General features: G+C 53.9%; 1 protein-coding gene across 1 annotated transcript; it reads left to right on the top strand.

Annotated features, from left to right (window-relative positions):
* Nucleotides 1–1,936: 1,936 nt before the first annotated feature.
* On the top strand, nucleotides 1,937–10,203 carry Adamts4 (ADAM metallopeptidase with thrombospondin type 1 motif, 4). Its single transcript, XM_005400258.2, has 9 exons — nucleotides 1,937–2,998; nucleotides 4,096–4,419; nucleotides 4,651–4,783; nucleotides 5,253–5,423; nucleotides 6,108–6,394; nucleotides 6,499–6,685; nucleotides 7,021–7,196; nucleotides 8,336–8,511; nucleotides 8,955–10,203. Exons 1-9 carry the CDS (start codon nucleotides 2,360–2,362, stop codon nucleotides 9,379–9,381), a joined length of 2,520 nt encoding a protein of 839 aa, XP_005400315.1. The 5' UTR covers nucleotides 1,937–2,359; the 3' UTR covers nucleotides 9,382–10,203.
* Nucleotides 10,204–13,758: the final 3,555 nt, after the last annotated feature.

Raw genomic sequence — 13,758 nt, 5'->3', positions numbered from 1 at the left:
CCAGGGCAGAGGCGTGGTCCCTTACCCTCCACATTCCTCACCCTTTCCTTGGCTTTCTCTTTGATATTTGAAATACAGTAAATGTGATGATGGGGGGGGACTGCATTTATTTTACTTAATCCAGCCTAGAAATCAGAATAGACTCTGGGCTGTGTGGCCCCGGGGTGCAACTTCAGCTGGGATTGGGGTGAGGGCTCCTGGGGGGCTGCCTAGGACACTGCATCTTTTGTGCCTTCTCCCTGCCACTAACACCCCCTCCACACACACACACACAAGCTGCTGCTGCCACTCTAAGGCCCTTTGTCTTTCTCTGCTTAGTCACTCCCTTTGTCCCCATCTCAGATGGGGGATGGAAAGAGGCCATAAGAGCCCTATGGTGATAGCTCCTCTTGCCCCTACCCCTCTGGGGCCCCATCCTTGTATGATCCTACAGCCCTAGCCCCAGCCTCTACTTAGGACCAGAGAGGGTTAGGGCCTATAGTGGGTCAAAAGTGGGTGTAGCAATCACATTGGGTAGGTAATACAGGAAGTGATGGGCACCGGGACAGGTCTTAATGACCTGATCAGGAAGGGAGGAGGAGAGGAAGTATTGTGGCGGATATGATGCTGCGGGGAACAGGAGGTGACCAGGCAGAGAGTGAATAAGGGGATGGGGTCAGGGGGAGGTGGTACCCCCCTGGGAAAGGGAAGGGACTACTGATTTACACTCTCCTTCCTGGGGATTTCCTGGGGAAACAGTAGCCATGGAATGGTGTGAGTAGAAATTGCCCCAGACTTCTGAACCTTTGACTTCTTTGTCTTGAGAGTCTACCCTAAGACCTCTTGTCTAAGTCTCTTCCAAGCCAAAACCAATGGAATCATTTGCTTCTTTTCTCTAATAGCAACTCTGCTCCCCAGGCACTTTCTCTACCCCAAGGAGAATGAGAAATCAAAGATTACCAGATATTCCAGGAACTCTCAGGTTTTCAGAGCATGACAGAGACAGAGGAGGGAGCCAGGTGGGGATTCCCTCAGAATGATACTGGGTAGTTTTTGGCTCCTGAGAGCAAGTCCTTGCCTATGGTAGGTGCTGGCTGACTTGAGGCTGGGGGAGGGTTTGGGACAGTTGGAATGGGTAGGAGCAGGGCCAAGAGTCTGGGGAAAACTTCTGGGAGCTGGGCCAGGGAAATGAGGAGTCAGGAAGTGGGGAGGAGGAGCCTTGGGAATGGGAAATGGAGGCTGGTATGGCTGCTGGGGCTCTGGAGGGTGCAAAAGGGCTGGGAGTAGGTAACTTAGGAAGCCTGAGATGCCACCCTGAAGCCTCCTATAGAAAGAAAAGTTGTTAAGTCCCGCTGATTGTCTGCTTCCTCTGCATATCCATCCCAGAAGAATCATCCTACCTTTGGGCAATGAACTCCCTGGTCACTGTCTTCTGCCTCCCTGAGCTGTCTCTCTGCCCTCTCCAGCTTGGTCCCATGCTAAGGTGTGTCAAGCTACCGCCTTCTCGGTTCTTCCTTACCTGTCCCCCACCTGGTCCTGGAAATCAGCCTCTGCGGGCAGAGGGCAGTGTGAAGGAGCCTTGAGGAAGGAAAGGCCAGGAAGGGTTAGACAGTAGGAGCAGAAATTCTCCCAGGACATGATCTGTGTTGGCCAAACGCTTTCCCTGACTCCTGCCTCCCCTGGGGCTCTGTCCCACCAAAAAGGAAAAGAGACAGCTGAGGGTTCCTTGTGGGGCTTGGGGGAAAAAAGTCTATGTCGTCAGCTGGCTCAGTATCTTTAAAATTCATCCAGCTGTTAGAGAGTCCCCTCCCCTGGGCAAGTCCCTTTTTTTTTTTTTAATTAAGGAAAACAAAACAAAACAAAAAGAACGAGGATTTTGGGAAGCAATGAGACACCCATCCACCCATCCAGTCCCACCGACAGAACTCCTGACTGAGTGGCTTACAGATCAGCCAATCAATTGCACAGCTCTGGTTGCTTAAAAGAGCTGGCGCGGAGAGAGGCTGGGGAGAGCCCACGGGGAGACCCGCAGACACATAGATACGGAGACAGAGGAGAGAGGCTGAGACAAAGGCACAGGAGAAGGAGGCAGAGGCAGGGCAAGCAGGGAGGCGCAGCCAGACAGAGTCCTACAGAGGGAGAGGCCGGAGAAGCGTGGGCGGGAGAGACAGAGGAGGGAGCAGGAGGAAAGTTTGGAGAAGCGACCCCTGAGCAGCTCTCACAAGTAGAAGGGTTAAGTTTTTTTGTCTCCTGTGAAGGTCTTCATCTCCTCTTGGCACAAGGGAGCCCTAAACTTACACAGGCACTTTCTACAGCTAGGGTGTGGAGGACCTGGTGCCTCCAGATAGCCTCTGTCCCTGCCAGCCGGAGCCCCTGTGCCATGTCCCTTACAGGCTCACGTTCCGGGAGGGGCCTGGCCAGATGCAGGCTGTGGAGCGTCCAACTCCGCCCGCTGCCCCCCGCGGCACCGCTCTCAGGGCTGGTGTGGCTGCTGCCGCTGCTGCTGCTGCTGGTCTCCCTCCTGCCCTCTGCCCGGCCGGCCAGCCCCCTCCCGCGGGAGGAGGAGATCGTGTTTCCAGAGAAGCTCAACGGCAGCGTCCTGCCTGGTTCAGACGTCCCGGCCAGACTCTTGTATCGTTTGCCTGCCTTTGGGGAGACGCTGCTGCTAGAGCTGGAGCAGGACCCTGGCGTGCAGGTCGCGGGGCTGACTGTGCAGTACCTAGGCCAGGCGCCTGAGCTGCTGGGCGGAGTGGAGCCGGGCACCTACCTGACTGGCACGATCAATGGAGATCCTGAGTCGGTGGCATCTCTGCACTGGGATGGGGGAGCCCTACTAGGGGTGTTGCAATACCGAGGGGCTGAGCTCCACCTCCAGCCCCTGGAAGGGGGCACCCTTAACTCAGCTGGGGGCCCGGGGGCGCACATCCTTCGCCGGAAGAGTCCTGACAGCGGCCAGGGTCCCATGTGCAACGTCAAGGCTCCTCCTAGGAGTTCCCATCCCAGCCCTCGAAGAGCCAAGGTAGGCAACCCTCGAGTGTGCCCTGCAGTGTTCTCCCGCCATGTCTGTCCCACTGACCCCATTCACCCTCTTCCCACCCACTTCTCCTTCTGGCTGTCTGCCCCATCTCTTCTATCTGCCTCTCCCCTTTCTCTCCACTGGCCTCCAGGCTTGGGAAGGCTCTGGCCTCTCTGCCCAGCCCTTCTAACCAGATCCACTCTGAGGGTTCCTAGAGGTGGGTCGCATATGCTAGGCTGGGAAGGACCGCTCCCCCTTCCTTCCTCCCTGCCTGGCCATGGCATACCCTGCTGGCACCGTAGCCGGCAATAAAGTTCTAACAGCCCCTTGGCCTTGGCTCTGCCCCAGTGATTTGCACCCTCACGCCCAGCTAAAGGAGTGAGGTTTGAGGCCGAGCCAGAGGAATCGGCCTCTGGCTTCTGATGCTGCCTTCAAAATTATTCTGGCAAACTGCAAACTAGGACAGGAGTGGGCAGGGGAAGAAAGGATCCCGTACCTCCTGGTCAGTCGCCATCCCACACTGTGGAGTGACTGTGAGGCTGACTGGGGCTCCATCCTTTCCTTCTTTCCACTCCCAGACCACCACTCCCCTCTCCCTAACATCCTCCCCTTCCCCTCCCTTGCTTTAAGCTTTAATCCAGACCAGACCTCCCTCCACACCCGCCACGCTGAGCTCTGGCCCCAGCCCTAGCTGCTGACTGAATTGTTCCTCCAACCACACAGGGCAGACACGTTGCAGCCCAGCCCTCCAGCCCTAGTCCCACAGGCCCCAGCCATACATACTCAGGCCTGGGGGGCCCCAAAGCCCCTCCCAGAGGCAACCCAGTGGCTTTTAACCTTGGGGGCCCACACAACCCTGGGACGTGGCATCTCTCTCTCCTCCCCTTCAGAATCAACAGCTGATTCCTCAGCATTAGCACAAAAGCCCTGGGATTTGGAGTTGAGGGGAGGGCCCAAACCAGACTCGTCAGGAATCCCAAGGGGTATGCAGGGCCCAGCTGGCCCTGCTTATTTCCAGACCCAGGAAGTGAGGGAGGGGAGAAGCCATCCATGGGTCTGGGAGGCTATTTCAGGATCCTCCTCTCTCTCTTCCTTTCCAGCGCTTTGCTTCACTGAGTAGATTCGTGGAGACCCTGGTGGTGGCCGATGACAAGATGGCAGCATTCCACGGAGCAGGCCTAAAGCACTATCTGCTGACAGTTATGGCGGCAGCAGCCAAGGCCTTCAAGCACCCAAGCATCCGCAATCCTGTCAGCTTAGTGGTGACTCGACTAGTGATTCTGGGGTCAGGCCAGGAGGGGCCCCAAGTGGGGCCCAGTGCTGCCCTGACACTACGCAGCTTCTGTGCCTGGCAGCGGGGCCTCAATACCCCCGAAGACTCGGACCCTGACCACTTTGACACAGCCATTCTGTTTACCCGTCAGGTGAGGCCCCACGCAGTACCACGGGCTGGGCACTGCACAACCAAGAGGCACCACTCCACGAACTATGATGAAAATGGCGCCTGGCCCCAGCCATACTGCCATGTGGCGCTCTCTGGGCCCTGACAGTGCTGGGTCCTCAGAGCTCCAGTCCCACCACCAATCCAGATTCCACCACTATGGGCCCACAGGTCTTGGCCCATTCTATGCATCTTCTGTGATCCCTCTCCACAGGATCTGTGTGGGGTCTCCACTTGCGACACACTGGGTATGGCTGATGTGGGTACTGTGTGTGACCCGGCTCGGAGCTGTGCTGTGGTGGAGGATGACGGGCTCCAGTCAGCCTTCACTGCTGCTCATGAACTGGGTAAGGAGGGGCTAGGACCAGGAAGTACCTGAGATAAATGAATGAGGGGATCGTGAGCTTACCAGGTATAAATGGGGGTCCCAAGATATTTCTTCCTCCTCCCTAGGCCTAGATCTAAGACCATAACTCTTAAACTTTCCTGTTAAATAAGATAGTATGTGGAAACCTACCATGAAGGGTGTGTGTGTGTGTGTGTGTGTGTGTGTGTTTGGAGGAGGAGACAGTGAGGAAATGGGGGTTCAGGACTGGGAGTGTTGGCTCCAATGAAAATGAGCAAGGCAAGGTCTTTCCTTTGGGGAAGGGAAGTCAGCGCAGCAGGGGCTCCATGTTAGGAACTGTCAGCATCAGCAGGAGACCGGGGCGAGGTAGAGTGGGGAACGGCATTCCAGCCGCAGCCACACCCATGAGGGAGCCCCCCAAAGACACAGGGATGGGCCCCTGGACACTAGCAGGACCTCTGCTCTCCCAGGCCACGTCTTCAACATGCTTCATGACAACTCCAAGCAGTGCATCGGTTTGAATGCGCAGGGAAGCACCTCCAACCATGTCATGGCTCCTGTGATGGCTCACGTGGACCCGGAGGAGCCCTGGTCCCCCTGCAGTGCCCAATTCATCACTGACTTCCTGGACAATGGCTACGGTAAGCAGATGGCCCTCACCTTTCCCAGGGAAGGCCTCAGTGGCATCACACTGACTCCTCCACTTGCTTCCTCTTCACATGACGGGTTGAGAAACTGCTGTCTTTGTGTGCTTCCCACTTCCTACCAAAATACATTGCAGTGAGGGGAGCGAAGTTTCAGCTCAAGAGAATTAGAACTGACCTTCTAAGGGCCAGAACTGTCCAACACTGGGGTCGGGGAGATGTGAAGGAGGTGACTACCTTGTCACCCAGGGAACTATGCAAGAACAGCAGCATGGCTGTCACTAGCCAGAGCTGCTCATGAGAAACGGACCTGAGGGTTCTGTGGCAGGTAAAGGAGGAAGACTTAGCGCTTTGGGTTCCTATCCTGATCCTGTCCCTTAGGTGTATGCAGATAGGTAACTGTCGGTTATTTCACCTCTGGCTGCTTGTAGCTGATGTGTAAACTAGGTATAATGATGGTAACTACCTCCCAGCTATTTGCCACAATTAAATATCACTTAGCCTGTGCGCGCCACATAATAAGCAACCAGTAAAGTGTAGCTGTTGTTTAAAGCCTCATATAGCCCGAGGATTGTTTTTTTCTTGGGATCCCCCAGGTCCTAGCAAGCCTAAACTTTCAGCTGGGAACCCTGAATGCTCCCCTCGGCCCCTGGCTGACTTTGTGCCTCTACTTCCTTCCAGGACACTGTCTCTTAGACAAGCCAGAGGCTCCTCTGAATCTGCCTGTGACTTTTCCTGGCAAGGACTATGACGCTGACCGCCAGTGCCAGCTGACCTTTGGGCCTGACTCACACCACTGTCCCCAGCTGCCACCGCCCTGTGCTGCTCTCTGGTGCTCTGGCCACCTCAATGGCCACGCCATGTGCCAAACCAAGCACTCACCTTGGGCCGATGGAACCCCCTGTGGGCCCGCACAGGCCTGCATGGGTGGCCGCTGCCTCCACATGGACCAGCTCAAGGACTTCAATGTGAGATCACAGGGCAGGGCTGGGTGAAGAGCCTGGGGAGTGGGGACTCCTTAAGCCCAGGAGAGAGTATATTTATCCCACCTGTCCATGTTGTGCCTCTGCAGGTTCCACAGGCTGGTGGCTGGGGCCCTTGGGGACCATGGGGCGACTGCTCTCGGAGCTGTGGGGGTGGTGTCCAGTTCTCCTACCGGGACTGCACAAAGCCTGTCCCCCGGAATGGTGGCAAGTACTGTGAAGGCCGTCGCACTCGCTTCCGCTCCTGCAACACCCAGAATTGCCCAACTGGCTCAGGTGAGGGGAGTGCTGGGTCTCCTTGGGAAGGAAGGGTAGAGCCTGGAGGTGTCCCCCAGGCATGGTGGCACACACCTGTAAAAATCCCAGTACTCAGGAGGCTGAGGCAGGGGAATTAAAGTGAGCTTGAGGACAGCCTGGGCTACAAAAAAAGGCTATTGTTAATTGACCCTGCTGTTGGCGTGGAGCGACTTCACCTTTCTGGAACTGTCCCTGGCAGTCTGTGAGGACAGAAGGGCTATGCTGTCTAAGGTTCTGAGGGGCTAGGTGGAGAGGTTTGGGGTAGGGGGACGGTGTGAGGAGGGGAGCTCTGACTGTCCATTTCACCCCTCTAGCATTGACCTTCCGTGAGGAGCAGTGTGCTGCCTACAACCATCGCACTGACCTCTTCAAGAGCTTCCCGGGGCCCATGGACTGGGTTCCTCGATATGCTGGTGTGGCCCCCCGGGACCAGTGTAAGCTCACCTGCCAGGCGCAGGCACTGGGCTACTACTATGTGCTGGACCAACGGGTAAGGGCCAGGAAGACCCCAGCCTGTCTATGCTCAGACACTCGCTATTTGTCCCTTTGCTTTATGGTGGCAAGGATCCTTTAAAACAGAACCATGCTGGCTTTCCCAGAGCCCATCCAGCCCAGGGGTCCACTCAGACCTATCTGTCCATGTGTATTAGGAAAATAAGCCCTAGGCTGGGTAAGTGGCCAGTGAACCTGCTCTGGCCTGTTGCATCTCCTTGCCCTGCATTTGGTGAGAATGAAAGTTTGTGGCGTTTTGGGCAAGTTATTATTTTTTTTCCTTTGGTATAGGTACTTGTGCCACTGAGCTATATCCCCATCCTTAGGCAAGTTACTCTCTGTACTGGTTTCTCTGTCAAACTACAGCAGTGGCAGCAGATGGCTTTTGGACAGCCAGTCTTCAATAGACAGGTTTCCTGGAGATGACTGGCGTCCCTGCACTACCTCCGTGTGACAGGGGCTGTGGACTAAAGGTGGAAGGAAAAAAAAAGCAGCCCTAGCAGCCTTTAACTCCCTCCTTTCCCCCAGTCTGCGGAAAATTCCTGTTGGTTGGCGCCCTCTAGCGTCCATATGGAGACAGTAGCATCAAGTTTAGGGCTTGGTTTCAGGACTGAGACCTAAAATTTCCACCTTGGCACCTTGGCCTGTCGTTTTGTGTGGGCTTTCGGCACGTTCCTCGATCTTTCTAAGTGTTTCATCTCTAGAAACCTCAAACAGTAGTTGGCAGGATTTTATGTTCATGTTTATAAAGGATTTGGCACACTGTCTGGTTTATAATGTGTTTAAAATTTGGAGGGGATATTAGGGATTGAACCCAGGACCTTTGCACTGGGCTACATCCCAGTGTTTTTTTTTTTTTTTACTTTTTAGACAAAGTCTTACAGAGTTGCTAAATTTCCCAGGCTGGGCTCAAATTTGTGATCCTCCTGCTTCAGGGTCCAAGAGTACTGAGATTACAGATGTGCACCATCATGCCTGGTGAAAGTGGTGGCTTTTACAATTGTTATTATGATTATCATCTTACACAGGGGCTGGGGCTCGCCCTACACACCTCATTCAGCTTTTCTGATGCTCCCTGGGACCTGAGTCTTCCAATTTAGGAAGAACCATTTACACTGTTCCTTCTCTTCTGTTCAGGTCATAGATGGGACCCCCTGTTCCCCAGACAGCTCCTCAGTCTGTGTCCAGGGCCGCTGCATCCACGCTGGCTGTGACCGCATTATTGGCTCCAAAAAGAAGTTTGACAAGTGCATGGTGTGCGGCGGGGACGGCTCTGGCTGCAGCAAGCAGTCTGGCTCCTTCAGAAAATTCAGGTTCCTTCCTCGTTTCTTTTCCCTCTCTGTCCTCCTAGATGCTGTTCTGGACTCTGAGGATAGAGATATGAAGTAACCGTGTTTCCATAGCATAGCATAGCAGGGAGACAGAGGAGTCGGGAGTTACAGTGCAGTGTGTTCAGCAGAGCACCAGGAAGATGCCCTTGGGAAGTGACCGCTGAGCTGAGCCTTGGAAGGAGATAGGGGTTGGATAGGCACCGAGGAAGTGGGTGAGAAGGGCACTTGAGTACAAGGGTAGCTGGCAACAGTGCCCAGAGATAGGAGGGGAGCGGGCGCATGTCCATGTAGCCCTGATTTAGGCTGCACAGCTCCCATAGGAGAGGAGACAACCCTCTGCACACAGACATACACGATCAGACGACAGCTCAGAAGGGTGAGGGCACTCAGGAGATGCTGAGCTCCCTTTCTGCTCCTCCACACAGGTACGGATACAACACCGTGGTCACTATCCCCGCAGGGGCCACCCACATCCTTGTCCGGCAGCAAGGGCCCCCTGGCCCTCGGAGTATTTACTTGGCCCTGAAGCTGGAAGATGGCTCCTATGCCCTGAATGGTGAATACACACTGATGCCCTCCCCCACAGACGTGGTACTGCCTGGGGCAGTCAGCTTGCGCTACAGTGGGGCCACTGCAGCCTCAGAGACACTGTCAGGCCATGGGCCGCTGGCCCAGCCCTTGACACTACAAGTCCTGGTGGCTGGCGACCCACAGAACGCTCGCCTTCGGTACAGCTTCTTCGTGCCCCGGCCAGTCCCTTCCACACCACGCCCGCCTCCGCAGGACTGGCTGCACCGCCGGGCACAGATTCTGGAGATCCTCCGGCGGCGCCCCTGGGCGGGGAGGAAATAACCTCACCATCCCGGCTGCCCTTTCTGGGCGCCGGGCCTCGGACCCAGCTGGGAAAATGAGGGGGGCTTCTGCCACTGCCTCACGCCTTTAAGACACAGTGGGGAGGGGCTGTGGGGTGTGGCCTGCCCCTCCTCTCTGGCCTGCTGTGCAGGCTGGCCCTGCTCTGGTCTTCTGCCCTGGGGGGCAGGGATAGACTAGTGCAGGAAAGGGGCTAGGAGACAGTCTCCTACCTACGCTGTCCCCTCTTCCCTGCAGGCCACAGGTGGCAGGGGGGAAGGCAGGGTGGGTCCTAGGCCCCAGTTGTATTTATTAAGTATTTATTCACTTTTATTTAGCACCAGGGAAGGGGACGAAGACTAGAGTCCTGGGGAAACTGACCTCCACCCCTCATAGCACTCACCCTGGCTTGGAAATCCAGGGTAGTAATGACAAGTGTAAGTGGGGTGTGTGTGTGTGAAGATGTGTGTGTGTGTAAAGGTATGTGTGTGTGTGTGAAGATGTGTGTGTGCTTATGTATGAGGTACAACCTGCCCTGCTTTCCTTTCTCTGAATTTAATTTGCTGGGAAAGGAAAAGCCAAGGGTAGGATAGGCCTTCAGGGAGTGAGATTATCATATTTGTAAGCTATGTGTTGAACTCTGCTATTTATGTGCTCCTTTTGAGTCAGATGGATGTGGATTGCATCTTAGCTCCATGATTCTGAGCATTAGTTTTCTAATTTTCCAATAATAATACCTCTTTAGAGATTCATTGTTGTGTGGATTAAATAATGTAAATAAAGAACTAGCACAATGCACGGCACTTGGTAGGTGCTCAACAAACAGCAGCTGTTGTTACTTATTCCCACCACCTTTATGTCCATGACCACCCGCCATAGGGTCTAGTGGGCACTCGAAAATGGCAAAGCGCTATGTCAATGGTGTCCCTCTGATCCCCAGCCTCGGCACCTTTGGTTGGCAGAACCCTGTCCCAGATTCCAAGGGACTGTCAGAGAAAGAGAGAGCACTCTGTCCCTCACCTCTGTGAGCTCCCGACCCCACGCAGGCAACACAACAAACAGTTGGCAAGTACAGTGGCTGGGAACGGGGAGGTGCAACAATAAAGAGGACACCACCAAACCCAACAGGTGCTTAGTGACAGGACTGAGAGGAGCAGGGCTGCTGACATACGAAGAGCTCTGAGTCGGGCGTGGTGGCACATGCCTATAATCCCAGCACTCGGGAGACTGAGGCAGGAGGATCCTTGTGAGTTCGAGACCAGCCTGGACCACAAAGTAGAGCTCAAGGCTGGCCTGAACTGCATAGGGAGACCCTGTCTCAGAAAGACAAAACAAAACAAAAAAAGAGTGCTGGAGCAGAAGCCCACGGATCTGAATCTGAGCTGGGGCCAGCAACTTATTAGCTGGGTGGTGTTGGGTCGCTGATGCCGAACCTCAGGTTACTCACAGACAGAATGGGACTAACACGACCTGTTCCCACAGCATTGTTCCGGGAGCAAGGGTTTCTGTATTTTCAAGTAGTAAAGGCTTTGGCAGTGTGAGAGGTTACTCTTATGACTGCTGAGTGACTGGGGCCGGGTCCCCAGAATCAACCAAGGAAACCCAGCAGATATCTTCGGAGGTGTGGGGTTAGAATGGAATTCAATAGGAGGGACAGGATGTGGCCCCCTTGGGGGCAAGCGGCAAGGCAAAAAACAACAGCATGAAGCAGGACCAGAGGAGAGGAGACCGCCAAATACAAGAGGAACGGTGGGTGCTGGGACGCCTCTCCTTGTCTGTCTGCGCAGGTGACTTCACTGGCACAACAACCTGGCAGTCCTGTGTGAGTCATGCACAGGACCAGATGGGGAAGGGCAGTGGGTGGACCCCGTAAGAATTTGGAGCTTAAGTGACAACAGTAGGATGCTGCGATTCAGGGAATGGACCAAAGGTGGAAGGGAGGGAGGAAGTGTAGGAGAAGAAGACCCTGAGCCGAGGGTGGAGAGGGAAGGATGGAGGGACTAACGGTGCCACACACTGCCATAGCACCCCCTGCTGGGCTGCCGAGCGTGGCTTGGGGTACAGAGCTGGGACTATGGAGTAGGGGCAGGCTGTGGAGCCTGTGGAGATTGTGGAGGTTGTGCGTGCTCTGTTCACTGGAGCTGAGCTGTGCCAATCAAGGTCTGTACCAGGCAGAGCCTTACATCATGCCCCGTACTTTACACCACCCAGCACCGCGCCTGCTCCCACTGTGACCATGAGAAAAGGGCCACCCACACGCCTCTCTCAGTGAACCTGGCCCCACTGCTGGGCTCGGTGCCCTGGTCTCCTCCCAACCAGGAAAGGGAAGGTGGAAACAGGACAGCGGGTTGAGGCCAAGTTATTGTCAGTTGTTCCATCTAATTAGGAGACGTGGACCACCAAGAATACATTCAAGGACCCCGATGCTATGAGCTCATGGTACACGGAGCAGAGCTCTGTTTGGAATTAATGTGAGGCACAAACACAATATATGCCCACAGCCCGGAGGAGCTCACATTACCGTCCGGGGAGGAGAGAAGAACGATGGGACAATACAAGGAACTGGAAGATAAGGGTGAAACGAATGGTGCAGAGCTTGAGCCTCCGGCTGAATGGACTCTGGGGGAAGGAGGGCGTGCCTTGGGCTGGGTCCTCGGGACAGGTAATCATGATAGCCCTTCTCACTTTCGTAAGAGCTCTCAGTGATTCACCCTTTGTAAATCACTTTTATATGTGCTATTTTAAGAAGAAATCCTTTGCTTAGTGGGTAGGGTTTTAACTTACATGAAAAAGTGTTTGTTTGTTTGGTTTTTTTTTTTTTTGGTACTGGGAATCGAACTCACAACCTCGTGCTTGCCAAGCAGGCAGTTGCGCCACTGAGCTATATCCCCGGCCCAAAAAAGTGGTTTTTCAAAGGGTTGGTTTTTTTTCTTTTGTCATTTTGTTTTGTTTTTAAATCACAGCAGCCACCTCTGTGATTGGATGGGTAGATAGGTGAATGGGAAAATAAGAGAAAAGAGGGCAGAGAGGGAGCAAGCTCTTCATAAAGAAATGATGGGCACCCAGCGCTCAATCTCAGGCAAAGCCTGATTGCTCCCCAGAACGATCATTTCGGTGCCACCCCTCCCTGACCCAGGTTATGGGCTCCTCCTAATGTTCTAATGTCCGGAGTCCGAGAAGTCCTTACAGGGGCTGCAGGGAGTGCATACCTCTCTGTAAGAGCCTGGGTGACCTGTGTCCCCTGGCTGCCTACTTACCACCACCACGGACCTGAGCTAGGAGGGTGTGGGTGTACAGCAGGATCAGAAGCAGGAATAAGAGCAGGAAAGGTGGCACTGAAACCGCTTAAGTGTCTGACTTAGAGATGGAAAGAGGGAAGGAGAGGCACAGTGCCTGATGAGGATGTGAATGCCTCATCCCTAGCGAAGTCCGAGCAGAGTTTGGACAACCATGACATGCCAAGTGTTGTGCCTGAGTACATGTTGGAGGTGGGGAGAAACCTGGAGCAGTAATGGAACTGGGATAATTTCTTTAAGTTCCTCCTTCCCCGACATTCTCTGCTTCTGTGGTTAGAACAGAGGAAATCTGGGCATTTGTCCAACCACTATTTTCTGTGGGGGAGGTGGGAGGGCCAGGATTTTTGGAGAGTGCAGAGAAATGGGCATTTACACTTCTACTCCATCACTTATTTAATCTCTGTACAGTACTACAATATTTTGTTTTCTAAAATACCACATTGACAGGAAGGGACAAAACCAGCCTCTTATTGGTTGGAGCTTCAGGGGGAGGAAGGGGCAAGGAAGTGACTTTCAATATATTAACATTTGATTGGCTAAGCAACTGCTGCTGAGCCAATTGAATACCTTCCCCATTGACTGTTGCTGGGGAGAAGTCAAAATCACTGGCAGCAAGAGTAACCAGCTGACAGCTGCAGGAAACCACCACTTCTAAAAATGCTCGGAAAGAGGAGGGTGTGGGGATTTCAGGAGCAACAATACTGAACAACTTCCCCAGACAGGACCTTATATGGGGATGGGCCCAGAGAACTTAAGTAGTGTTGGGAAGGAAAGGGAGGGGAGGAAGTAGACTGAGGCATCCCTCACAGTTAGCGACAGGCCCCACAAAACCACACAAACAGTGACACACACATTACACACACACACACACCCAGCTCCATAGCATACACCAACACCCTCTCCTGATAATGTAGATGCAAATAAGCATTACAGAGCCAAAAATATTTTTTTAAAAAGTTTGACCTGAAAATGAGTCTGAATCAAAGGGCAAAATACATTAATTGACTTGATCTCCTCCTCTGAGAAGACTGCTTTTATGCCATTTATCTGTGGTCATCATGCTCTTGGAGCATTTGGAAAGGAT

Source organism: Chinchilla lanigera, unplaced genomic scaffold, assembly GCF_000276665.1.
Source record: "Chinchilla lanigera isolate Chin_1 unplaced genomic scaffold, ChiLan1.0 scaffold00067, whole genome shotgun sequence".
NCBI classification, from domain to species: Eukaryota; Metazoa; Chordata; class Mammalia; order Rodentia; family Chinchillidae; genus Chinchilla; species Chinchilla lanigera.
This window is presented reverse-complemented; position numbering and strand designations above follow the sequence as displayed.